Raw genomic sequence first — 27,458 nt, 5'->3', positions numbered from 1 at the left:
AAGTGTGCAAACACAACAGTGGTGCAACCAACTACTGAATGATTCCTGGGATGCTTTTAAACAGTATTGAAATGATAAATGTTGCAACAATTAATTGTATGCTTTTTTGTTTAACTTTTAAAAAAGGCTAATATTCCCTTTCAAATGCAATTCCTAGCTGTTAAAAAAACGAATTCGCATGAATATCAACTGCGAAATGTGGAAAATTCCTAGTTGCACTGGAAATCAATTGGCAACTGAAGCAGTAAATGTTGCAACCACTAAATCGTCATGCAACAATCAAACATAATTTTTAGGACTGGGACAATACGCTAATCTGCCGATTCAATACTATCCTGATACTTATGTGCCGATTGAATATATATTGCTATAATTGAGTATTGCGAATATATAACTTGTGATTAGATATTAAAATTATTTGTGATTTTTGTTAGCTTATTAAAGACTAGACAATGGAAAATACATGATCATACCGTTAAAAAGACTGTAGTACATTGAGCCTGCCAAACTTTAAGTACCAAAACCCTGAACTTGCACATAAATATAATAGTCAAATGTTCAACAAAATGAGTAGAAAAATACTTTCTGAAATAAAATAGTGCTTTGCACTAATTTTACTTCGCACACCGGATTAGTCCTTTTTACTCTGCTAGTTTTCCCAGCAGTGTGTAAAATCCAAAGTGCTTGGGATTTAAAACGTGAAGGTGCAGAAAGAATTCTCAAAGAGGTTGAAAAATATTTTCTAGGCATATCAATCGGTACACTTGGTGAACCTTAAACGGTTAAAAAAAAAATCAAGTTGTAAAAAACAAAATTTGGAAACTGGTGGGGATGAATACTTATGCAATTCGTTGTAATCAAACTTGAGCAATGCTAACATGCTGCTGCATGTTTAATGACTCAAAAAGAGGTCACCCGATAACACCTCCGTTTTGATACATTTAACACAGTAGCATCAAAACAAGCTCAGTATGCAGTTCGTGAAGCCTGAGGCGGCTCCTGTCCTGTGCTTTACTCTGAGGGAACCACTCCAGAAGGCTGTTTTCTGATCACAGTGAGCCCTTGGCAGTCATACAACCGAGTGAAATGTGTAATTAAAGAACATGTATGTGAATGACTTTTACCTTGAAGGTGGAAAGCCCGTAGAGTCTTGTGGTATGAACTGTTTCCGGGGAAACATTGGTGATGTTCGTGATAAAATCCTCCAGGTATTTACACGCATACTCTAAATGGGTGGTGTTGATGATAATTTGAACTAGCTGAAAAACATAACAGAAAATAAGGCACACGTTATTTTCGAAACTGAGCTTCGCAGACAGAGTGAGGCGATTGGTCACATTAACGTTACCTCAGTTAATCCTATGTGTGGCTTTTTGATTAGATTTTGTAAGCAGCTGCTCAACGTCCTCGTCAGCAGCAGGTTGGTGGATTTACGAAGCATGTCGTCAATCTCAGTTGAGCTGAAATACAAGTTAACCAAGAAATATGTTCAATCTTTGCACAAAGACTTACTTTTTAATTATGTCTCATAATATAATTAGGACACATAGTCGACAGAACACATTGTTAATTCTTGCACGGATTGTTAGCTCATACAAATATATACTCAGACACACAGAAGGTTGAATAATTCTTAAAGACTTTGTCTGGACAACCACGTTATTTTCTTGATCAGGTGAACCTAAATTTGATTATATATTTGCAATCATTACAAAATATTGCACACTATAACAGTGAACTCAACATATTTGATAGTCAATTATTACACTCCTTGACAATAGGTTATCGTAGGGCAAGGCAAAGTTTATGTACATAGCACATTTCATGCACAATGGTAATTCAAAGTGCTTTACATATAAAATGAATTAAAATAATCATACAAATATAATAGTTGTGTTTAAGTGCCTCAATTTTCCTCAGTGTGAAAAGATGCATCTCAAAATCTTTTGGGAAAAATTTTGTATTTTGACATCAAAATTTGAAAAGCTTGTGGCTTTACAGAACTTAAAGATAGAGATCTACTTTTTTGTATTTGATTGTTGTTGTTGTTTTTTTTTTTTTTTTTATAGAAAAAAAAAAGAAAACAAGAAAAGTAGTACATTATTACTATATTACTGTGCCATAGTAAAATACATGTGCCTATTTTTTGATCAGTTGACCAGCTATTTGCCCAATAAGGTATCTATATGACACAGTTCGTAGTTCTTGAGAATATGGTTCTTCTCATTCATTGCATGACGCAGCACAGAGTGCACCTACTCCACACAGACTGCACCTGTACTGTCTGCCGGCCGCGCATTAGAGCGTGCGTGATCAGCAACAGCTCTCCTATGGACACTATGACCACGTTAACCTCTGCCACCCACATCCCTGTTGAGCAAAGGGTCGAAATGATCACTTGTTTGTGCTTCGTGAAAAACTCTCGCCTTGCACGGCGGCACCATTGCGCTGCAAAGATGTACCGTGGCCGATTGTCATTTTCAAAGGGCAAATATTCCCCTTCAGAGTCAGAATCGGCGAACAACATTTGCAACACATCCTCCTGGTACAACTTTGTATTAGCCATCTGGCTATTTTCACTCATAAATCTCACCATTTACACTAATGCTATGAAATTAATTGCTTCCGCAAAAGGTCGCTCATTATCGCTTGCTTAACAAAGAAAGCATTAGAGAGGAGTGTGAAGTCTGCAGTCGTTTGCATTAGGGCCTTTCGCACTGCTTTATTTCCTGAACTAAGGCCCCGTCCACACGGAGACGGAGCTTACCCCAATCCGATCTTTTTTTTCCTCATCTCAAGAAATATCCGCATCCATACGAAACCGCAAAATGATGTAGTATACATGCCAGAACTGTATGTGGCGCTGTAATTCTGCCACAGAGATACACTAAAAACAGAGAAGAAGACTTGGACTATGCTCATAAACATTGCGCGTGGTACACAAGCGAACATGGAACAATACATTTATTAATCAGTGTTAATGTTAGTTAATAAAAAGACAATCGTTCAGTATTTGTCATGTTTTTGTTGCTGTTACATGACGTAGAGGTGTCTGACTAGGGGGGAGACGTGGGCTGATGACGTCATAGTTTCAGAAAATATACGGATTAGCCGTCCAGACGAAACACAAAGACAGCGTTTTCAAACTTATCCACTTTGGGACCCGGTTTAAAAAAATAGCAGTTTCACCTTGCGAAAACGCTGGATCCGTGTGGACGAAACGCCTATCCGATAAAAAATTTGTGCGTATTCACAGAAACGCGTCTCCGTGTGGACGGGGCCTAAATGTACAGCACTAAAATACTGGGATGATTTTGCACTAACTGTTTTTCCCAGTACAATTTAAAGAGTTGACATTACATGACATAAGCCGCTTGACAGAGATGTCATTTGTGCACGGCATTCAACAACGTTAAAAAAGAAGAACAACGCTAACAACAGGAGGATGCTGTGATTGGAGCTGTGTTTCTGTTGTGTCTTGCGGGTTTCACAATTATAGACATAGAATGTTGACGTATACATAAAGCGATTGAAAAAACAGAACGGAGGACTAAGAATCTCCAAGGACAACTGGGAGTGCTACATTTGCTACAAAAGTGCTTGCATCCATACATTTATTGCTGTTCATTATACTGGCAAAATAAGTTGACACAACTATTGTTTAAATCATGGCTGGTGAGGGCGTTTTTGAACACGTCTGGCCAATCAATGTCTACTTGCATCACGGATAGCACCAGTTGTGCTGGTTATACCCTGCTCCGGAGTAGGAGCTAATTTGGTTCTCGAAAAAGGCAGTCTTGTTATAAAATCACACATACAGGTCCTTCTCAAAAAATTAGCATATTGTGAAAAAGTTCATTATTTTCCATAATGTAATGATAAAAATTAAACTTTCATATATTTTAGATTCATTGCACACCAACTGAAATATTTCAGGTCTTTTATTGTTTTAATACTGATGATTTTGGCATACAGCTCATGAAAACCCAAAATTCCTATCTCAAAAAATTAGCATATTTCATCCGACCAATAAAAGAAAAGTGTTTTAAATACAAAAAAAGTCAACCTTCAAATAATTATGTTCAGTTATGCACTCAATACTTGGTCGGGAATCCTTTTGCAGAAATGACTTCTTCAATGCGGCGTGGCATGGATGCAATCAGCCTGTGGCACTGCTGAGGTGTTATGGAGGCCCAGGATGCTTCGATAGCGGCCTTAAGGTCATCCAGAGTGTTGGGTCTTGTGTCTCTCAGCTTTCTCTTCACAATATCCCACAGATTCTCTATGGGGTTCAGGTCAGGAGAGTTGGCAGGCCAATTGAGCACAGTAATACCATGGTCAGTAAACCATTTACCAGTGGTTTTGGCACTGTGAGCAGGTGCCAGGTCGTGCTGAAAAACGAAATTTTCATCTCCATAAAGCTTTTCAGCAGATGGAAGCATGAAGGCCTCCAAAATCTCCTGATAGCTAGCTGCATTGACCCTGCCCTTGATAAAACACAGTGGACCAACACCAGCAGCTGACATGGCACCCCAGACCATCACTGACTGTGGGTACTTGACACTGGACTTCAGGCATTTTGGCATTTCCTTCTCCCCAGTCTTCCTCCAGACTCTGGCACCTTGATTTCCGAATGACATGCAAAATTTGCTTTCATCCGAAAAAAGTACTTTGGACTACTGAGCAACAGTCCAGGGATGCTTCTCTGTAGCCCATTTCCTGCACACGCCTGTGCACGGTGGCTCTGGATGTTTCTACTCCAGACTCAGTCAACTGCTTCCGCAGGTCCCCCAAGGTCTGGAATTGGTCCTTCTCCACAATCTTCCTCAGGGTCCGGTCACCTCTTCTCGTTGTGCAGTGCTTTTTTGCCACACTTTTTCCTTCCCACAGACTTCCCACTGAGTCTTACCCTCTCGCTTGAGGGTGTCAATGATGGCCTTCTGGACAGCAGTCAGGTCGGCAGTCTTACCCATGATTGCAGTTTTGAGTGATGAACCAGGCTGGGAGTTTTTAAAAGCCTCAGGAATCTTTTGCAGTTGTTTAGAGTTAATTAGTTTATTCAGATGATTAGGTTAATAGCTCGTTTAGAGAACCTTTTCATGATATGCTAATTTTTTGAGATAGAAATTTCGGGTTTTCATGAGCTGTATATTTTATATATATATATATATATATATATATATATATATATAAGCCAAATATCAGCCGATAAATATCAGCATTGGTAATCCACTGGTCAACCACTAATCTCTGCTGCTGAGCAGTGGCTACTCACCTCAGAAGGACAGTGAGAGGTAAAACCCTCCAGCTATGTGCACTTCTAACCCTCTGGGAAAGAATTTGGGGTGCCAGTGACAAGCACAACACAGACCCCTCACAACGACCAGCCGAATGCCACAGAGCTTAAAGAGAATAAATATTGGCAGAAAAAATGGCTGGGGTGGGAAATGTGGTGGTTCTAAAGACAGTTTTGAACTGTAAATGAGGGCTTCCCATGGAGAAGGCCATGTCACGATAATAGCTTCACAAGCCAAATTTGGACAAATTCTGATTCTAGATGTATTTTTGATTGTTTTGCTACATTACATTTACATTTAGTCATTTAGCAGAAAGTTTTATCCAAAGCGACTTAAAAATTAGGACAATGGAAGCATTCAAAATCAACAAAAGAGTTGCAAGTGCTATAATAAGTCTCAGTTAGCTTAACACAGTACATGTAGCAAGTGTTTTTTAAAAATATAATAAATAAAAAGAAAACCGATAGAATACAAACTAGAATAGAAAAAGAATAAAACAATCTGTTGTTAGAGGCCTTTTTAAGATTTTTTTTTTAAAGAATATAATTAGAATAGTGACTACTATAATTAGAAGGTCAAATAAAGATGGAATAGATGTTTTGTACCCGATTCTTGAAGATGGCTAAGGACTTAGTTGGGCAGATCATTCCACCAGGAGGAAACATTTAATTTAAAAGTCCATGAAAGGGATTTTGTGCCTCTTTGGGATGGCACAATAAAGTGACATTCACTTGCAGAACAAAAGCTTCTAGAGGGCATATTAGTCTGAAGTACTGTATTTTCCGGATTATAAGTCGCACTTTTTTCATAGTTTGGCTGGTCCTGCGACTTATAGTCAGGTGTGATTTATTTATCAAAATTAATTTGACATGAACCGAGAGAAATGAACCAATAGAAAACATTACCGTCTAGAGCCAGGAGAGGGTGCTCTATGCTGCTCAGAGCTCCTGTAGCCTACAATGAGCAGCATAGAGCGCCCTCTCGTGGCTCTAGACGGTAATGTTATCTATTGGTTCTTGGTTCTAAATGAATGCGACTTATTGTCCAGTGCGACTTATAGTCCGAAAAATACGGTAATGAATTCATAGCGCTTTTTATGTACGACTCAGCACTGCTCGGTTCGGCATTGTTTGCATTTCCACTGCCGTTTAGTATCGCTTTAGAGTGGGCGGAATTATTCACATGTCGTTATAGTTGCGCCGCTTCATTCCGCGTTGCCCCATTAAGCTCTCGCTGGATCCACTCCCCTGCTGACAACAAGAGGAACGTCTGTACTTCCACAACAGAAAATAAAACTTTTTGGTTGTAAAAAAAAAAAAAAAAAAGTTTGCACATTCAAAGCAGTTGTGTTCAATCCTTCGCTGACTGTGCTGATTTAAATCTAGTGGTTGTTTTGTGTTTTTGTCGCAGGTTCAGTGACGCAGGTAGTGACGATTCATTCTGGCCAATCAGTGATCAGCAGAGTTTACACGTCACGTTTTGGTAATTGTATGGTTTACTTGGAGCCAAAACTGAGGTGGTACTAAAAAAAAAAGTACCATGCACTGTACCCAGTGAAAAATTCCCCAAAAGTGAACCGTACTGTGCCATACTATGCAGTGAAAAAGTGCCATTAGATATAGGAGTGCAGAGCCAGTGGTGGTTCTGTAGGCAAACATTAATGCCTTGAACTTTATGGGAGCTGCTATAGGTAGCCAGTGCAAACTGATAAACAGAGGTGTCACGTGCATTCTTTTTGGCTCATTAAAAATGAATCTTGCTGCCACGTTCTGGATTAATTATAAAGGTTTGATAGAACTGGTTAGAAGACCTGCCAAGAGAGCATTGCAATAGGGCTGGACAGAACAAGTGAAGTGACAGTGAAAGTGAAAGTGAAGTGACATTCAGCCAAGTATGGTGACCCATACTCAGAATTTGTGCTCTGCATTTAACCCATCCGAAATGCACACACACAGAGCAATGAACACACACACACACACACACACACACACACTGTGAGCACACACCCGGAGCAGTGGGCAGCCATTTATGCTGCGGCGCCCGTGGAGCAGTTGGGGTTCGATGCCTTGCTCAAGGGCACCTAAGTCGTGGTATTGAAGGTGGAGAGAGAACTGTACATGCACTCCCCCCACCCACAATTCCGTCCGGCCCGAGACTAGAACTTACAACCCTCCAAGTTTTCTGGCTGTTTTTGAAGGAGTTATGATTGATGTGCCTAACTGGATGGTGAAATTGTGATGAAACGATGGGTTTGATGGAACCACAAGCAGTTCTGTCTTGGCAAGTTTCAGTTGAAGGTGATGGTCCTTCATCCAGCAAGACATGTCAGTTAGACATGGTGGGAGCAGCTATAGTCAGATCATAAGGATGGAATGAGAGGTGGAGTTGAGTGTCATCAGCGTAGCAGTGATATGAAGAGACATGTTTCTGAATGAGAGAGAAGAGAAGTGGTCCAAGAACTGATCCCTGAGGCACCCCAGTACTTAGATGTTGTGACTTGGACACCTCACCTCTCCGAGATACCTTGAATGACCTATCTCAGAGGTAAGACTCAAACCACTGGAGTGCAGTTCCTGAGAAGCCCTATGCCAATAGGGTTGACAGGAGGATCTAGTGGTTAACCATGTCAAAAGCTGCACACAGATCCAGCAAGATGAGCATTGAAGATTTGTGTATTTGCTAACAAGATTCTACATCCAAAGTTGATTTTCAGTTAATATTTGCATTTTGTTCTGAACAAGAATAAGCATACTGAATGAATGAGACTGAAAATTGCTGAATGTCTTCATGGGTGATGGGGAATTCATTCATTCTGCTCACCTGCGATGGAGTGACTCTGAGAACTTTAAGCTGGCGTAAATAAACTCCTTCACTTGAGAGTAGATTTGAGGCACTGATTGGGACATGGGCAGCTTCTTTGGAAATTGTTGCTGATTAATAAACAAAAAAGACAATAAAATGTGATTCATGTCCAGTCAATTAAAAACAGATATTCATATTATATATATATTTTACGAGACTATTCTGACACAATACAAGGTACAAATTGTCTAAAATAATTGGCAAAAATGGCTTTCTTTGAAAGATTATTTTACTATATATACATTAGCATATTAGTTTGATTTCTGAATCACTGGATTATTGGCTGTTGAAAATTCAGCATTGCCATCACAGAAATATATTACATGTTAAAATATATTAAAATAGAATTCAGTTTGTTTAAATCGTCAAATTTTTTATAAGAGACTTCGTTCATACATTAAAAATACAGAAAAAGAACAAAAATCATATTTATTCCAACCTTTTCTATCTCTGCATCATGGAAGGGGAAGCGACTGACAACAGCCTTATACTCCTCTTCATTTTCCACTGGAATGGGGCTGTAGTTGTCCTGCTCAAAAATATCCCTGTTTCAGCAGAGGAAACACAGATGTCACTGTAACAAAGCAGAATCTACCGAATTCACTAACACCAGAAACAATGCAGTTGTAGCTCAGCTCACCTGAACACCAGGGCCCATTTTTTGAGCAATGTTTCATTGTACTGATCTCTAACCTCAAACAAAAGGTCAAAAAGTCTGTTGACAGGGAAGCCATAACCCTACAAAACCAAAGCAATTACAGAATCAGAATCAGCTTTGCCAGATATGTTTGCACACACAAGGAATTTGTTTTAATGACAGAAGCTCCACAGTGCAACAGAATGCCAGTGGCAAGACTATTATACAAATATACAAAAAAGGCACAAAATAGCAAAAACACAATATAAAAGGAGACAATTTTGTATGTACAGGTATGTTATGTGCAAATTTGGAATGTAAATAAGTGTTAAACAAATGTATGATAGTGTTGTGTGTTCCAGGTTTTATTGTCAAGTGTTCGTGAGATGTAGCTGCAGAAATTACAGCTGAAGTTTTTAAAATGTAAAGCATATAGACATCCTGACATTAATGTTTGATATAAATTGTAATAAAATCTAAGTGTAATTCAAGTGAAGTCATCAGAGAAGTCATACTTTAAACAAAATAAAGTTGTAGAATACCTGTAAAGTGTCTGCAAATATAACAATCAGGTTCTTCAGTTCCAGGACCAGGTCGGGATCTTCGCAGTAGGACTAGTGGGTTAAGAAATAATAATAAGAATTATAAAAATGACAACAAAAGGTTGCATCTTCACATTAGTTGTCTTCACAAATGTGTTTAGAACATAAAGCATCTGTGGGTGAATATTTTAAAGAAATGTGCAGGTCATATTTCACTCCAAATTGAAAAGAAATAAAATTAGTAAAATGGCTTCACTTCTAAAATCTTCTAAAATCAATTCATCATGATAACAAATGACAACAAATAAAACTATTTTTTTTATTATCATCATATTTGACCATAAATAAATAAATAAATATATATATTAGGGCCGGGACTTTAAGCGTTAATTGAGATTAATTAATTACACAAAAAATAACGCGTTAACTAAGATTAATTAATTACACACACAAAAAAAATCCCGCGTTTTTAATAACTTATTTTTGCACCGCGGAACGTTTCTCACTGGATGAGTTTCGGCGGGACCGATTATACTGGAGCACCAACTAGCATTCGCATATCACTGCTGCAGCACATTGAGTCTCAAGTATCACCTCAACGCAAAACATATAGCAGCTAGCGTGGACTTTACACTTTATGTTGAACTATGTATTATTGTGTTGGTGCAACAGTTTATGTTGAACTCTTTATTGTTTTGGCCAAGGTTATTGAGAGTTGGACTGAGTATGTTATGGCCTCTGAAGCAACAGAGAGATGTTTTCTAATAGTCAGAGTTTCCAATGTTCTGAATGTAATTGACAGTATTGTGTTTTACTTAAAAAAACACTTTACAGAAGGTTCCAGCACCTATAAGCTTCCTGAATTTCTGATATGTAATATTTCTAAATTGTTTCTAAATATGCTATTGCTACACTTCATGGCAAAAATTGCACTGGTCTGGCTAGACTTGGTTGAACAAAAATAAACAATATTTTGTTGCTAAAGCTTATGTATTCAGTCATTATTCAATGGTATACTATAAATCCATGTGAAAAAAATTACTTCTCACTGTTCTCAGGTCAAATATTTATATGCGATTAAAATGCGATTAATTTCGATTAATTAATTACAAAGGCTCTTATTAATTAGATTAATTTTTTTAATCGAGTCCCGGCCCTAATATATATATATATATATATATATATATATATATATATATATATATATATATATATATATATATATATTATGCTCATGTATATTACACTCATATATGTCTGTGTGTGTGTGTGTGTGTGTGTGTGTGTATTAAAGGGATACTCCACCCTAAAATGAAAATTGTGTCATTAATCAATTCCAAACCTGTAAAAGCTCCTTTCATCTTCGGAACACAATTTAAGATATTTTGGATGAAAACCTGGAGGTGTTTCAAAAAGTGTTCCCATCGCTTCATCTAACCGAGATTGAACATCTGATGGCAGATGGAGTATTCTGACAACGACTTTCCATACCTTTTATGAACTTTGACACTGTTATTTACTTGGCAGTCTATGGGACAGTCTCAACCCTCCAGGTTTTCATCCAAAATATCTTAAATTGTGTTCTGAAGATGACATGGGGGTAAGTGATTAATAACAAGTTAAAAGTAATTTATATATATTATATATATTTTTACTTTTCTTTAAAATTACTTTTTTAACTGATAACTTTTGAATGGTTGTGTTTGTGGAGAACTGGATGAAGTTTGTACTTAATTTCATGTAATATTGCTAACTATTCTGGTTTGAAATATGAGCCAGACATTCTTTAATTCGATTCACACCTAAAACTGCATAATAAAACTTTATGTTATTAATCCATTCAAACAGCGGATCCAAGATCCAATGAATCACATTTCTGCAGACCAGACTAGTTTAGGTTTAGGTTTTCACTCTAAATGTGTAACTCACAGCCAGTCACTCATTGATCAAATACACTTGTGTCTTAATGAGTCTTTAGGTTACATTAGCATCTAAATGAGGCTGTCCAGCCCTCCCCCACTGCTGATGAAGGAGGCCTGTTCATGAGCTTAAATAGGAGAGAGCAGTGATTGACCGAAGCAAGGGAGTGATTACTGACAGGATTAGTCAATGTCTGAGCACACAGGCCTGCCCACCCACCATCATATGAAACCCCACGGCACCGTGCAGCAATGATCCAATGTGATAAGTGTCCAAACTCAAACACACTTAATTATATCATTTAAAAAACAAAAAAAGAAAAACAAAACAAAGAACAGGAACAGATGCCAAGTTAAAGATGTCTTGATGAACTTTCGTTATAACCCTCTTTTAATAATCACTATTTGTTTTATTAGTAAATTAAAACCACAAATAATACTATAACCACTATAATATGCAGTTATTGGTTTATATTTTAAGCATATTTTAATGTTAATTGGATTTTTCATTATTATCTTTCTTTTTTTTTTTACTTTTTAAAAATAAGTAAAAGGTAAACTAGATATAGCCTAATTCTTTTATTTAAATAAAAAGTAAATAACAGTACATCTTAAAATCAATTACATCAATATAAATACTAGAAATATCATTTAAATATAATAATAAAAAAGTAAAATAATAATAATAATGATAATAATACAAATAAAAAGAGGGATGTTTAATACATTTGAGGTGTGTGTGTTTGTATATATATATATATATTTAGGGATACACCGATACAACTTTTTCCAGTACTTGTCCGATACGATACTTTTATTTTTGGTACTTGTCGATACAGAGTACCGATACCATTATTATTTATTGCATTTGTAAAAAAAATGTTTTAATATATTGGTTACAGAAACCAATAGAGTATGTATAATGTTACATGGTTAATTTCATTTGTTAAGTAGATCCCAGGGCTCTGAACCGGTTCAAGGAACGAAAACCGGAAACGAACAAAATTTTGACAGGAACAGAACCAGAAACTAAATAAAATTTTATAGTTCCGAACAAAATCGAAAAATGTAAATGGCCATTAACCGGTTAATAACGTTATTTTATCTTTGCAATTAATATTTTAAATTTGCTGTCAACCAATCATAAATTCCAGCAGTACGGCATATGCAAATGTGCTGAAGCCAATGAGTGAAATGTCCGCTCAGCTGTTAACTCATCATAGGTAAGTTGCAATGGCAATGCAGGGCCGGATTAAGATCAAATTAGGCCTGATGGCACAGCGCAAAAAAGGCCTATTTTTTCTCGGCTTTGGGGCATGTACATTCGACACTCAAGCACCAGCATGCTTAGCCTTTCCTGTCCAACTGAGGACCGCGGCTCTCTTCTGATAATTCCTAACTTTGAGATGCTCTGCTCGCCGATGGCATTGACATCATCATGCAAATATAGATGGGCAACCCAATTTCGACATTTCGAAACGTCTAAGAAAGATTTAACTATGACAAAAGCTTAAACAAGCTCTGCTGATTCTTTGACAGTCACCGGTCTCTGAGTGCATGAATGCAGCAAACTGTATCAGCTAATTCTGATGATTAATAATCAGTTAAACGGTTTAAAAAGTCGTTTATTTATTTTCAGTAAATATTTATTTCAGTTGTCATTTTCATATATATATATATAACATACTTTTTTTAGAAGGAAAAAAAAAGATGATTTCATTCAGAAATAGACAATGCAGTCACAAAATGTTTACAAACATTACAAACTATAATAAACACTGTTAACAAGCTATTTTTTATAATCATTTGGCATTCAAATTCATTGCGAATACTGAAACATTTGATCTTGTTTTGAATGAGACCCAACGTTGGTTTGAGTGTTTCGTTTTGGCATAAATTAATTAGTTTTGGTTTTGTCGTTAATATGCTATAGCTTCTTATATTTTTAATTCCTGTTCTTTTCTAAATACTGTTAATTGAAATGATTTGCTGTGGAGTGAGGGGAAAATAGCCTAGCGGAGCTTCTCAAATTTACCGTAAGCTGAACAATTTTCATTTACTGTCTTAACCTCAAAGTAATTCTTAGAATTAAATTTGGAGTCCGTCTTTCGGACGCAAATACAGCATTATTTATTATACAGTAACTATTATTCTGTATTCTTTGAAATGTGACGTTACTGACTAGGGATGTTAATTTCGTTATTTTTCGTAACCAACAACCATTAACCAACAAGATTATTTTAAATAATAATAACTGAAAGTACAAACGCTATATAATAAATAACATTTTAGCATCCAGATATGTCGGGAACATGGAAACATTTGGATTCCTGCCGAATGAAAGAGGTAGGCATCAGCTTCACCTTTAATTTGTTTTTGGACTGACGTTTTTTTAGCCTATAACTTTAGAGGATTTGCTTTGGAGATAAACTAATAAGTGTTTTTATAATGTTTTAAACATTTTACTTTAGATTAGTTACAGGCATTTTAGCCTTCATTATTTCGGAAGTAATAGGGCTAATAAAATGCGATGTGAGCCGTGACTTTATACACACACACACACACACACACACACACACACACACACACACACACACACACACACACACACACAGACACCATATATATTTTTTAAATATTAACATGTATATACATTTATATATTTCTATTCTTATATTTTATATTATACATAGATATATTTAATAAACAAACATAACATATTTTTCTTAAATATATATATATGCATGTGTTTTGTTTACAAATACATAAAAATACACAGAGTACAAAAACATATATTACCTAAACAAAAACATTTATTTTGGATTCGATTAATTGCAATTAATTGTTTGCCAACACTAATATATATACAGGTGCTGGTCATATAATTAGAATATCAAGTTTATTTATTTCACTAATTCCATTCAAAAAGTGAAACTTGTATATTATATTAATTCATTACACACAGACTGATACATTTCAAATGTTTATTTATTTTAATTCTGATGATTATAACTGACAACTAAGGAAAATAATAAATTGAGCTGGAATGGTAAAAGAAAAATGGTTGATGCCCCAGGTTTTGGCAACTTAATGCAGTTCTCACTCAATTGTTGATGAGTGTTTAACTAGTTATTGATTTAGATGTAGATCTGTAGATGTGAGCTATTCTATGAGAAACTGTTATCAACATTAACACAAAGCTGGCAGCAGCTTTAGCCTCCACAAAGTTCTCCAGAGCATTTAACCATGAGCCAGACGAGTTTCTTCCAGGTTGGTGGGGTTTGATAGTGAGGGTGGTTGTACAGAAGCTGCACGTTTGATTTACAGCCCTTTGCACTAGTGTGATTCTCTTGTTAAACATTTAGATGGGGCACAGTGGCCTGCCTCTCAGACGCGGGAGTGAGTGCGTAAATCACACGGTTAAATAAGCACTGGTCAGGCTGCAACACACACTGTCACTCCACACTTCAGGACGTGATGTACTTCATTGACAAGCATTAGGACGAGAACACAAACACACACATGCGGATATATGACACCAATAACAAATAGTATACTATTTAAATTCCATTAATTATTTTATAGCATATAAAGGTTATGTGTGATGTATTTATTAAATAATTATTTTATAGCATATAAAGGTTATGTGTGATGTAATTATTAAATAAATATATTATTTAAAAGATATCATTATTTTGAATTATATATATATATATATTATTAATATTTATTATATTTATAGTTTATATACATCATATTTAGGTCTATTATTTATTTACTTTTTATTCAAATAATTTAATTACACAAGATCTAATTAAACTGGAACTTGTTAAACATAAGCAAATGAACAAGAAGGATAACTGTTATTGCAAGTTAAAATCACAGTAGCATTTTTTTATATAATAAAATATAACATCCTAACTGAAATATTCGAGTGGGTGCTTCAAGAAAACAAATATATTCAAGCAATTCCTCATGATACACACATCATATTCTCATATATCATCATAAAATTCATTTTTTGGGGGTTGGTTTAATAAAAAAAAGAAGAAGAAGAAGAAGAAAATTGCTTTTGTGAGTGTATAATTTCAGCCTGAAAGCATGTATTTAACGGAGATATACACTTAAGGTTCCCATGTGTTTTGAATGGTGAATCACCATGACTTTTGTTCTTTAATTATTATAATTATAAGAAATTAAAGAAAGAAATATTTGTTCTTCAAATTATTACTGAAATAAATATATATATATATATATATATATATAGACATTTCTGGTGTCCATTATCAAATCTGGGAATTAATTCATTTAAATGACTATAAAATGACAAAATTTTGTTTTTGCTTTTACATTGTCATTTTTTTTAATGTAAGATTACTGGAGTACATTTTACAAGAAAATACCACTTACAGTCTTTCTACTTCATATGTCCATGTTTAATATGCTCCTTGCCTTTTCTCTGCAATAATTTGTGAAACTGACTAGAATTCCTGAATGAAAATTGTTTCAAAGTAAATCCTACACCATTTTTTTTTTTATCAACGCAGGCAGCTCAGGAGCTAAGAGGGCTTTAGTCGTGTCTTTCAGTGAAGTTTATTTTCAAAACAAGGCATTTGGAATGATAATTGGAAGCATTTCCTGGTGAGCCCTTTCAGCGGCGATCCATTCAATCTGATCTAATGGAGAGGTCAGTTGGGCCTAATGAGGACAGATTGCAACAATAACAGCAGATTAACTGTGAATATTCTAAACTGCTGGGGCTGAGAGTGTGTTTGGAGGGCCAGTCAGTTGTAAATCAGTGAGGGATTATGCAAATACCCACAGCCTGTGTCCTGCGGCCCGAACAAAGGGGTCAAGCCTGCTCTCTCCCACTGCTAGCTAACTTTTAATCACAAAAAAGAGACTTGGGCCAGAGCACAGCAGAGAGAGAAAGAGAGGGGGATGTCAAATCTTTGCATGAGACTCCTTAGTGCATCCCCCACAGTGCTCAGACTTGACTGGGACGAGTGTGTGTGTGCAGGACTCACGGAGTGTGTGCGGAGCACTGCAATGATTTTGGACAGGGCCATGTTCCACAGTTCATCTGTGAAGGCTCTAGTCACCAGGCCTTGTGTGGCGTGAAGTATGTGATCCTCCACCACAAAGAACCTGCAAAGCATGATGGGAGTTGGCATTACTTTATCAGCTTGAGAAAACTACACAAATGAATGCAGATTTAACTTACCCGACAATCTGATTAAAGTACTTCCTGTAGCCCTCCACTGTCTCGTGCTGAAGTGAAACACATTCAATTAAAAAAAATACATGAAATCAAACTGTTGGGGTTGTACAAAGAGCAACGGATACTAACCATGTTAGACTGAGGCTGCAGTACTAGTCTTGCTTGTTTTTTTCTTTGCTTCCTATAGTAATTTTCAAACGTCTCCCTGTCTCCCTATAAAGAAAACAGAATGTGGCATTAAAAAACTAATTAATATCCATTTAATTTAATTCATTCAAGAGCATTCAACTTGCACAGCATGCAACTGTTCATTTTACCCCAGAGCAAACTGTTTTGTAATTAATCAGGTTAAGGCACACAAGACACAGAATGTTTTCTAATGCAAACCAGTCAATTGTTCAATCACTGATTGACTTTAGCAATGGATTTTCAATTTCACACTCAAGCCCCTTTCACACTGCCATTCCGGCAAATACAGGGGTAAAGTGTTCCTGTAATTGTTTCCTGGTCGCTAGATTTGGCACTTTCACACTGCGAGTGATGACCCGGTATATGTGCGTGCTTTCACACACAACCCTTGAAGATCCCGTAACGACACGTGACATCCGCATGTGACGTGTAATGTACGAGTCGACAACGCTAGGCACGTTATACTTTCACTGAAGCAAGCAAACGGTCTCGGCGTCAGCGCGGAAAGTGAGGAACTAACTGATCTCTGCTTCATTACAGTTTGCACACATGTTATCGTCGCGAATGTTGATCTTCCTTCAAAACAGCCGGTAAAAGAGTCACGCGATAACGCGCGTCATCACTTCGACACGGAATTAGATCTGGCTTTTGTTCACACAGCGCTCGTCCCGAGTCGAATGTTACTATGTCCCCGACCTGAGTTCAATTCGGTAATCAATTCCGGGACGTGGTTGCTTTCACACAGAAGACGACCCGGCAATGTTCCGGAAATATTGCGGGTCCGACGTGCAGTGTGAAAGGGGCTCTAAGTTGAGCAACACCCTAGCAACTGTATAGCAACACCTTAGCAACCACCCTGGGTACCCTAGCAACCACATATGCAGCAACCACCCAGGGTAGCCTAGTAACTGCATAGCAACACCCTATCAAATCTTTTAAATGTAAAAAAGCCTGGTCAGGCTTTCTCAAGCTAACTTCAAAGTTTGTCTTGACCAACTTTTTTATCTAGTTGTTGTTGTTTAACGACGCTTTCTATTAAGCTCTTTTGTGATGTTTCGTGACTTTTGATTCATACTCCATAACTCTGCATCGCAAGTGGAATTCTGTATCAGGTGGGCTACCAAGCAAGTTTACTAAATCTGAAAAGCCATACATATGAAGCAGGTTATGCAATGCAAATATCAAAAATTAACACATCAAACACTATGGTAACAGTATTTTGAGGTTATAATATAGTATTGTGCAAAGAACTGGGCTGAAGCTTTTATTTTTTTAATCATTCACCTCATTATTGTTTTTTGTGTAAAAAGGAATAGAAGTGGTTGACGTTTTGCTGCATCTAGTGTTCATTTCAGCTGGAAACTAGATGTATAGGTATGTTTATATGTGGTTTGACTGAAATTTAGGCAAAGTGTATTCCCAAAGTGTATTCAATCTCTCTGAAGGCAAAGCACCTGTGCCCCCTCTCTCTTCTCGGTGTGGCTGAAGAGTGGCCCTCGGCTCTTGCCAGCAAATTTGAGCAATCTGGTAGCACTGCGGTCAAACGCGTTCGTGTTCTCATTAACTGAACCATTGAGGGGAATGCCCTCGACTCATCCTATGGCCAGTGAATGCACCGCAGTTTGTGCACAATCTGAATGCCGAAGCAAAATAACTTTTTCACTGCATTGTTTTTAGGGAAAAAAGGGGGTTACTGCTCGGTCAGTCCCATTAGATGCTGCAGTCTGACCCTTTTGTTGGTGTTAGTTCTGACCAGATGAGCGATGGCACAGAGCACGAACAAACTCAATCTCACCTCTCCACAGTTTGCGTTTGGTTTAAAGCAAAAATAATATTGATATCACGACAGTCAAAACTCTGGAAATCCCTTTGCTTATACAAGCCATTAATGTTCGAGGAGCCACTTTGAGAGAAAAGCCTTTCAATGAAAACGCACTGTCAACTCAGAGGCTGAAAGCCTATTAGAAACAGATCAACAGGAATGTTTCTCAATAAAACACATTGTGTTCTACTGCAGAACCCAAACAGACTTTCATAACATGTTATGGAGACAGGCTGTTGATATATTGGTTGTTCACTGTGTGCACAGCACATCTGTAGTAAAAGAGATGTTGGGAATTACCAAAACAGTGTAGATGTGAAGACATCGGTAGACTGGAGAAAAATCCACCAGATCCTGCGCCGTCAAGACCTTAAAAAGAAAACCGAAAGGTTTAAGAAACATTTCCTGACCCAAATGACTTTAATGGCAATGGATTGAACAGTGATGTGTTAACTTAATTAATAATATAATATTTTATATAAGTATTAAGCAAATGAGCATTATTAAAAGTCTAATTTATGTATTTATGCATCATAGGAATTGTTGTACTGCCTTTACACAGTTTTACCACATTTTTATGTTGGTTTTAAATGTATTTTTAACAGTGCTGGGTAAAGATTATTTTTTTAATTTCAATGAATCACATTGTTATGCACAAAATTCAATAATACATTTAATACAATAATACATCAAGTAGTGTATTGTGCTCTTTTGTGATTTAAAGGTCCCACGACATGAAAATTTCACTTTATGAGGTTTTTTAACATTAATATGAGTTTCCCTAGCCTGTCTATGGTCCCCCAGTGGCTAGAGATTTCGATAGGTGTACACCAAGCCCTGGGTGTCCTGCTCTGCCTTTGAGAAAACAAGAGCTCAGATGGGCCGATTGGAATCTTCCCCTTATGATGTCATAAGGGGAAAGTTACCTCCCCTTTGTCTGCTTTGCCCGCCCAAACATTTTCATTTAATTCAGTCGCAATGTCAGCACAGGCTTTACAAACAGACTTTTACAATATGGATTTGACAGCATCGCCACAAACAGTGAGTAACAGTGTTCATTAATGCCTGATCTGTGATCAGTGATTTCTGATGGGTAGCTAATTATTCAAGTTCACACAGACTTTCTTTCTAAATCGTTTAATACTGTTTATGCATGAGTGAATCAAGCCAGTGACTAAACGATCAACTTCACGTTGTTTCTCTTAGTAACATGAAAAAAATCTGATATTTAAATTGTGATTTAACTACAGAGAGCGATCAAAGAATGCTCCCTTTATTTTTTCGGAGCTGTCAGACATCGCCAGTATATCTGCACACCTGCCCAAACTGTCGTTATAATGAATGATGCTGTTATGCTGCACAACGAAGCTCTTACTGTATTCATGTCGATATTGTGTTTGCTGTTAGTAGTGGTGAAAGCACTTTGTGAGAGAAAACGCATTGCAATGACGAGATCACTGCATTCATGCGATAAACAGACTCTGTCTACTCAATGCTCATCACTGCAGCCTTTCATGTGATGGGAAAAGATCTAAAAAATAATGCTATAATCAACACTTCCACGATTCGTTAATCTCAACAGCTGTTATATATAAAAAAACTAGTAAAAGTAATTTGAGTGGGGTTCCACATGTACCGGATTTTTCGGACTATAAGTCGCAGCTGAGTATAAGTCGCATCAGTCGAAAAATACGTCATGATGAGGAAAAAAACATATATAAGTCACACTGGACTATAAGTTGTATTTATTTAGAACCAAGAGAAAACATTACCGTCTACAGCCACGAGAGTTGATGATAAATTAATTTTGATAAATAAGTCGCACCTGACTATAAGTCGCAGGACCAGCCAAACTATGAAAAAAAGTGTGACTTATATTCAGGAAAATACGGTAATACACATTTCTAATGCAAAGATGTCAGCCAATCACAACAGAGTCTCACAGCAGACACGCCCCTTCAAACAGAGCATTCAAGCCAGAGGGCTAAAATCAGGATATAACAACGACTTCTATTTTTAAATTTTAAATGTAAAAATCATACTAACAATAGAAGTACACCTCAGGAAACATTAAAAACGCATTTAAAAAAAGACAATTATCCATGTCATGGGACCTTTAAAAGTACTGCTACATGAACAAAAGTGAAATAATATTTGGTTAGCATACACTTTAAACAAATAAGGTGCTTTTTTTACTGCAGTATTCCTTTTACATAGTAGCAGTTAAAATATTTATTGTAAATCTCAATTCATGGTGTACTCGCACTAGGCATTTTTAACCATTAATTTTAATCATAATTCAGAGCCAGTGAGCAACGGGCTTTCAATATATTAATAATACCAAAAAAATGCAATAAAATAATTGTCTGCATTAATTAATGCGGTAACGTGACATTAGCGTGTTTACTTGCCCAGCTCTAATTTTTACTTTTTACTGTAACAGTAAATTGATACATTAATTAAATATTATTAACAAGCATCAGAGGAAAATATTTGCATTTATAAAAAAATAAAAAAATATAATGATTCAAAATGAATTTTCTTTGTCAAATATAATTTTGGAAATTCGGAGGAAATCAGGAAGTTTTTTTTTTTAGAAGATCTTGATGTTGATGTCATACATAAAGCAGGGGTAAGGTATGGAGCTTCATGTTTATTTTGGCCTTGATGATGCTAAATATTCTTAGAATGTACCTCCTCATCCATCTCCTCTTCATCCGCTGCCTCTGCGCTCAGGCCGTTGTGATGGAGAGGTGTTCGGCCATACATAGGTTTGGCACAGCTCAGAGTCACCTGCTTCTGCACTTCACTGTTAAACGTACGGTGCTGCTGAGCCTGAGAGAACAAGGTGATGAAGATAAGCTCAACAACAAAGTCAACAGCCTCTCACTGCAACTATATTTATCTATATACGTGTGCAAAAATATTTAGTACACATTATCTACATTTCAAAACCAGGTGTCTACATAAAATATTTTAAAGCATCAGGGTTTTGCTCAGGCTGTTCCACAAGGTAGGCAGCATTAACATGCAAACAGCAAGCTCTGAAACCTATGATCAATGAATCTATCATCCAATGCATTATGCATGGACATGCAGACACCTGTATAGCCCTCAAAATCAGTCACTTATAAGAATCCGTCTCGGGAAGCAACCATAGCTTAGATTTTGGAATCTAGATTTACAACAGCCTAAAATAAAATAAAATACTACCTGTCTCATTGCGGTTTCACCAATTTTATCCGAGTGCTTTCGGATACTCTCCAGAAAGTCTTTTAGGTCGGACATGGAGATCTCTTTAATCTCCTCTCGGAGTTTAGGAAGCATCTCAGCCATGATTTGGCAGAACCTGTACTGGCTCACTCTGGGAATATAAGTGTTTTCTAGCTGCTCCATGGTTTTCAATGCAGAGTAGTATCTGAAAAGGAAAATAATCATGTGAGACACCAGTTTACTAGTCCCTGAAGCCCCCTAAAATCACTGAAACATCAATCTGATAACAGCAATGTGATGATCAATAAAGGCTACGATGAAACGCTGATATGGAGAGATGCATTGATCAAATGAATAATGAAACAATGTAATGACAACACAGAACACACACAAACAATGATATCTATTTTGTTCAGATGCACCTTTATTTTGACACTTATGTTCATCGACTGTTTTATACATTTGACAGAGGTGTCATTAAATATTTGATAAGTTATAATTGTTATTATTATTATAAGTTATAACAACCATTAGGGATATAGTATTAGCAATTCTGAAGGAGCCAAATTAAAAGATTGTGTTTGTATTACGGCATACTTTGAAGTATCTATAAAAATCATATCTCAGGCTAAGAGAATCACTGTGAGCTTGCACCATGATGAAAGTGAACTCTGAACTCACGTTTCAATACTACAGCCACTAGATGTAAACCATATGTGCCCTAACATGATTTTAGTGTGAAGAGTCTGTTCACAAGTCTATTGCCATAAAACCCTAAAATAACTAAAAATTACAAGAACAACTTTACAGCTCAAACAAGTTTTAAGAGGAGAATTAGTGTAAGCGTTTTTATAAAATTAAAAGCTTGACATTTCTGTAAAATCCATCCCCTGTTCACTTCTGTTGCAAGGTTAACTTTTTTTTTTTAAAGAAAACAAAAGACAAGAAAAATTTCTGTTGATATTAAATGTTGTTGATAAGCAATTTTGCAACTGTGGGGCCACAGGTGGTTGTTTATCAGCACTGAATAACTACAATACTACCACAACATACACAAAAGTTTATTAACGGCTTGTATTCCTGTGCTCTTCACACCCAACTTATAATATATTTTGCTTGTATCAATTAGTGTAGTGGCCAAATTTATGGAATTATGCCGCAATCAAGTCATGGGAAAGCATAGGTTTTTTTTTACCATTTTTAAACTATTTTTCTGTTTCTGAAAACAAGTCTCACTGAGGCTGCATTTACTTAATAAAAAACACAGTAAAAACTTAACACTGTGAAATATTAATACATATTCGTATAATTAAAAATAACTGGTTTCTAACAGAATGCATTTTAAAATGAAAATTATTCTTGTGATGGCAAAAGTAAATTTTCAGTATCATTACTCCAGTCTCCGGCAAAAATGTTGGGCTAAGTAAGATTTAACATAAGTAAATAAATAAATATATGAATGCTCTTATTTGGCAAGGATGCATTAAATTGATGAACATTGACAGTACAAAAAAAATTCAGTTTCAAATAAATGCAGTTTTTTGTTGTTGTTGTTCATGAAAAAGAATCTTAAAAAAAGCAGCACAACTGTTTTCAAAGCTGATAATAATAAAAAGAAAAGAAAATAGTTGCTTTACTGTAAGCATTAAAAGAATTAAAAAAAAAATCATAATTATTCAAAATATTAAAAATATATCAAGTATTATGCATGCAACATGGGCTCTAAAATACAAAACTCGTGCACTTGTGTCTTTCCATATTCAATGCTCTTATACACTTATTAACTTGTACCACAGTAGCCGGTGCCTCTGAATGCTCCCTGACCTCAACGCTCTGAAGTGCGCGTGCGTCCATGTGGAAGGCCAAAGTGGCGCCCTTCTCAGCGAGTGCTACATGTGAACTGTGAAAGAATCCCTGTCTGATTAGACCATGTCCCAGCCTAGTCATTAGCACGCCGTGGCGACACACAGATTAATGGAAAAACACGTTGCACTAATTGCCTCAATTTGGAGATGGCCTGTCATGGGCTTGCTGGTACAGGGCAGTGCTGTGAAGAAGGGCACACACAAGGTCAATTGTCTTTGCGTTTGAATAGTTTATTTATTCATGATGTGTTATGACTGACTAAGTAGACATTCATGGACAAAGAAGGGTCATTATTTTCAAGCTCAATGTGACTAGAGCTCTGCATTTCAGCCCGAGCCCGACGGGCCCCGACTTATTTATTCCCCTAGGGCCGGGCTTCGGGCCAATTTTCACATTATAGCTCACATGCAGGCCGGGCCTCGGGCCTTTTTTGGGTTATCCTTCTATTTATATTTTTAGACTTTACGTAAAAAATGAGAAGCTGATGTCGACGATAGAAAAACAAACATAGAAATACATTTCATAACCTCATAACTTTCATAATCTGATAATTCAACCAGTTATAATTAAACTGACATACTGACATGACAGTCTCACGCACGCGTGCTTTTCCATCAGTGCGACCCACGATTACACTTCACTTATATCCACTTATTGTAGTAGTAGCTATTATAGGCCTCTAAAGTAATGTAAATTAATGTAAACAGCACGAGACCCTGCTAACGCGACTGTCAAGACTGGCTCGCTCTGTGTTTAATGTCCCGCCAGCAGCAGCAACGAACGTGTCTTCAGCGCAGCGGGAAGAGAGGAGGACGGGGTTAAAACCTTCCACTCTGGAGGCTATTCTCTTTCTTCACGATGCTCTGTAAGAGACTGTTCTAACTTTTCATTTGACTGGACTTTATTTTCGTTTAACTGTTGGAAACTAATGGAAAAAAGAATGGACATGTTCTGTGGTGCCTTTTTGAGGTAAGACAACCTGCAAGTTTGTTTTTAATTAATTTAATTTGTTTAGATTGTAGGCTATTTCTCATTTCGTTTGCGAGTGCTGTTGCGAGCCTGCTTCAGTATTTCATTTTTTTATTTTATTTTACTCACTGTGGTTTAATAAATAAACATTTATTAAACTAACTGTCTGTGTGATATGCTTGAAGTGTTTTATATATGGATTTTATTGTAGCCAAGTAAAGTATTAACGTTAATTTGAGATGCTTAATTGATTAAATATGTTTTAGGCTACTCGCTGTCGGCTCGGCTGTTTAATGTTAATAGTCATTAAAAAAAAAAATGCTCTATTTTTCTAAATTAACTTGATAAAGAAACGAAAAGAAACATAACACAAAACTGCCACCTTTTTTAATTGTTGCAAATAGGACAGGCTCCCTCTGTGTAATAAAATAAATAAATAAATAAATAAATAACATGGGCTCGTGTCGGACTCGGGCTGATAATTCTGATGAGCTGTCGGACACGGGTCGGGCCAGGGCCTGAGTGTCTCGGGCCAGGGCCGGGCTCGGGCCTAGATTTGAGGCCCGTGCAGGGCTCTAAATGTGACCTTACACTGATTCCTTCATTCTAGGAGATGACTGAACACTTCTTTTTAAGAGGTTTAAGCATTTTTAGATAAAAAAAAAAAAAAATTATATATAACAAGTTGAATAAATCCATTTAAATGCAATAAATGCCGCTCCATTTGAAAGCACAAAATGAAGATTTATCACTGAACCGGCTTTACTGGCAAGATGCGCATGACAATCATATGTGATTTATCCTGCAGCTCTAAGTTTGTTCGTTGATCTCAAAGTACAAAGTAGATGAGGAAAACTAGGATGCCGGGTGTATTCAAAGCACCACCATTACTGTCTGGAGTGTGTGGAATGGTGCGATGTGATTGGTTGAGTCGATATATCATGTTCTGCAGAGAAAGAAGACTGGCATTTGTCACGGTTTAGAAAAAAACTCGGCGGATATTGTATTTTGCGTAAAAATGTAAAGAAAAATAAGTACTTTTCAATACCGACCAGATACAATACTGATTTTGGTGGAAACTAATGCAGTTTATCGCACTCTTTCTATTTAAATTTTTTACATTGCATACATACATATAAAATAGATAATTTTTAATGATAAAAAATTCTAATGTCTATTTATTTTATTAAAGAATTTAATTTCGGAGTAACCAATTATATAATATTCTGCTGTTTTGGGTACAACCCTCGTATTGCATGACTTTCACACCATTAAAAAAATCTTTCAAATTGTGACTTTATTTGGACCCCTTTCTACAACAAACCATAAATAGTATCTTAATTTTTCTCGTATTTTACAATAACTGTGGTTTTGTAGACAATGATCAAGCTCACACATTCACTTATTATCATACTGTATATATACATGAAGATGATAATTTATTTTCTTTAATTTATGTGAAAATTAGGGTTGTCGATAATTAAAAATGACCCTTTCTCTTAAACATACTGACACCATTTAGAATAAACATGCTTTTAACATGCCTTGTTGAGTGTAAATCTTTTTTTTTACATTTATTTATTATACATTTTATTGAGTGTTTATTTAATTTTTATTTCTGAAACAAATCACTAAAATAATAGTTTTATACTGTATTTGGACGGCAAAGTACAAACCTTCAACCTACTTAAAAGCTCAAATAATATTTACTTTAATATCATGTGGTGGATGAAAATCATTGTCTTTTCAGCACCTTTCATTGAACTTCTGAGCTGAATAAAAAAGAGATTCTAACCTATTTTGTCACCACTGATGAACATGACTGATTTGGAATAAAGAAAAAAACTCACATTTGTCCAAATAAGTAATAAGTTACCTTTTCAATTCAAGCTGCTCCTTTAATTTGCTGTACATTTCCAAGACTGCAGAAACATAAGACAGCATGATTTCAAGCAAAAAAAGACCATTTATTAAAAAGATTTAAAAAAAAATATCTTCATTCAGTGAACTGTAACCATTTCCTAAAATTATATTTCTTTTCAAAAGAAACCACAACCTAACTGCACATATCTACAGAATCATCCATTTGGTTTCTTGATTAAACCACTGCAAAAACAAAGCATTTGTTTGTCCAAGCAATTAGGAACAGTCGTATCAAGTTTTAAGCCAGAGAGACTGTAAAATATAAACACATGAGGACCTGGACTCATTACTGTAACAAGAAACCGGGGAACATAGGCGTTTATGGTATCTGGATAGTTTTTAATAGTCTTCTAACAAAATCTGTGGGAAACAAGCACCAAAAAGTAGCCGTTACAGGTCACACGGTGAGATCTTTGGGCAAATACGGCATCTCACCGGGAATGCAGAGCTGCAACCTCTCCACCGTGGTAGCCATGTTCCTCTGTTGAATGCGGCAGCGGATGACCTCCTCCGTTTGGGCCGTCACCTTACATAAGGGAAGGTCAAAGAGTGTGAAGCCCTCTCAATTAACGAGACAGTCCTTTCTGCGTTATTGTTCTATAATCGTCATTCTTTTCTTCTGCCCATCTAACGGCAGACATACTAACAAAGCCAGACTGTGCCATACCTCCCGTCCGGCGTCTTGAAGTCTTCGATTGGTGTCGCTCACTTGGCCCTTAAAACATAATATCACTTTTGTTAGACAAATAAGCCCACGATTCCCTGTTGTAACTGCTCACCCTTGTAATCAGATCATACTTCATGAGGAGTCAAGAACAAAGGCATGCAAATTCAAATTAAATGTGCAGCGGGAACTTGAACTTTTGGTCGGCGGGGAGCTTTTATGGCCGGTAATCGCTTCTGACAGCCCTTTCTAACAGATTCTGTGACAAACTTCTCAATTTTACTTGGGATTTTTGAACTTTGGTTGTTCCTCTGGCTCTGTCAAACAATTCAAA

The 27,458-nt window shown here is 36.5% G+C and overlaps 1 protein-coding gene across 6 annotated transcripts in view; it reads right to left on the bottom strand.

Moving 5' to 3' along the window:
• Positions 1 to 27,458, bottom strand: part of LOC113111920 (exocyst complex component 6-like) — a 68,501-nt gene that overhangs the window by 16,811 nt on the left and 24,232 nt on the right. For all 6 annotated transcript variants that reach the window (XM_026277134.1, XM_026277137.1, XM_026277133.1 and 3 more), the window contains exons 3-17: positions 27,128 to 27,175; positions 26,896 to 26,986; positions 26,414 to 26,459; positions 21,703 to 21,907; positions 21,184 to 21,324; positions 18,790 to 18,858; positions 16,608 to 16,691; positions 16,482 to 16,528; positions 16,285 to 16,405; positions 9,339 to 9,410; positions 8,800 to 8,897; positions 8,599 to 8,704; positions 8,118 to 8,227; positions 1,349 to 1,460; positions 1,125 to 1,259 (exon numbers count right to left, since the gene is read on the bottom strand). In XM_026277134.1, the coding sequence (XP_026132919.1) occupies positions 1,125 to 1,259; positions 1,349 to 1,460; positions 8,118 to 8,227; positions 8,599 to 8,704; positions 8,800 to 8,897; positions 9,339 to 9,410; positions 16,285 to 16,405; positions 16,482 to 16,528; positions 16,608 to 16,691; positions 18,790 to 18,858; positions 21,184 to 21,324; positions 21,703 to 21,907; positions 26,414 to 26,459; positions 26,896 to 26,986; positions 27,128 to 27,175 (1,485 nt within the window). The remainder of the gene's footprint in view (positions 1 to 1,124; positions 1,260 to 1,348; positions 1,461 to 8,117; positions 8,228 to 8,598; positions 8,705 to 8,799; positions 8,898 to 9,338; positions 9,411 to 16,284; positions 16,406 to 16,481; positions 16,529 to 16,607; positions 16,692 to 18,789; positions 18,859 to 21,183; positions 21,325 to 21,702; positions 21,908 to 26,413; positions 26,460 to 26,895; positions 26,987 to 27,127; positions 27,176 to 27,458) is intronic.

The sequence above is a fragment of the Carassius auratus genome, chromosome 12, assembly GCF_003368295.1.
Source record: "Carassius auratus strain Wakin chromosome 12, ASM336829v1, whole genome shotgun sequence".
In the NCBI taxonomy this organism is placed as follows: Eukaryota; Metazoa; Chordata; class Actinopteri; order Cypriniformes; family Cyprinidae; genus Carassius; species Carassius auratus.
Note: the sequence above shows the minus strand (reverse complement) of the source record. Positions and strands in the feature narration are given on the sequence as shown.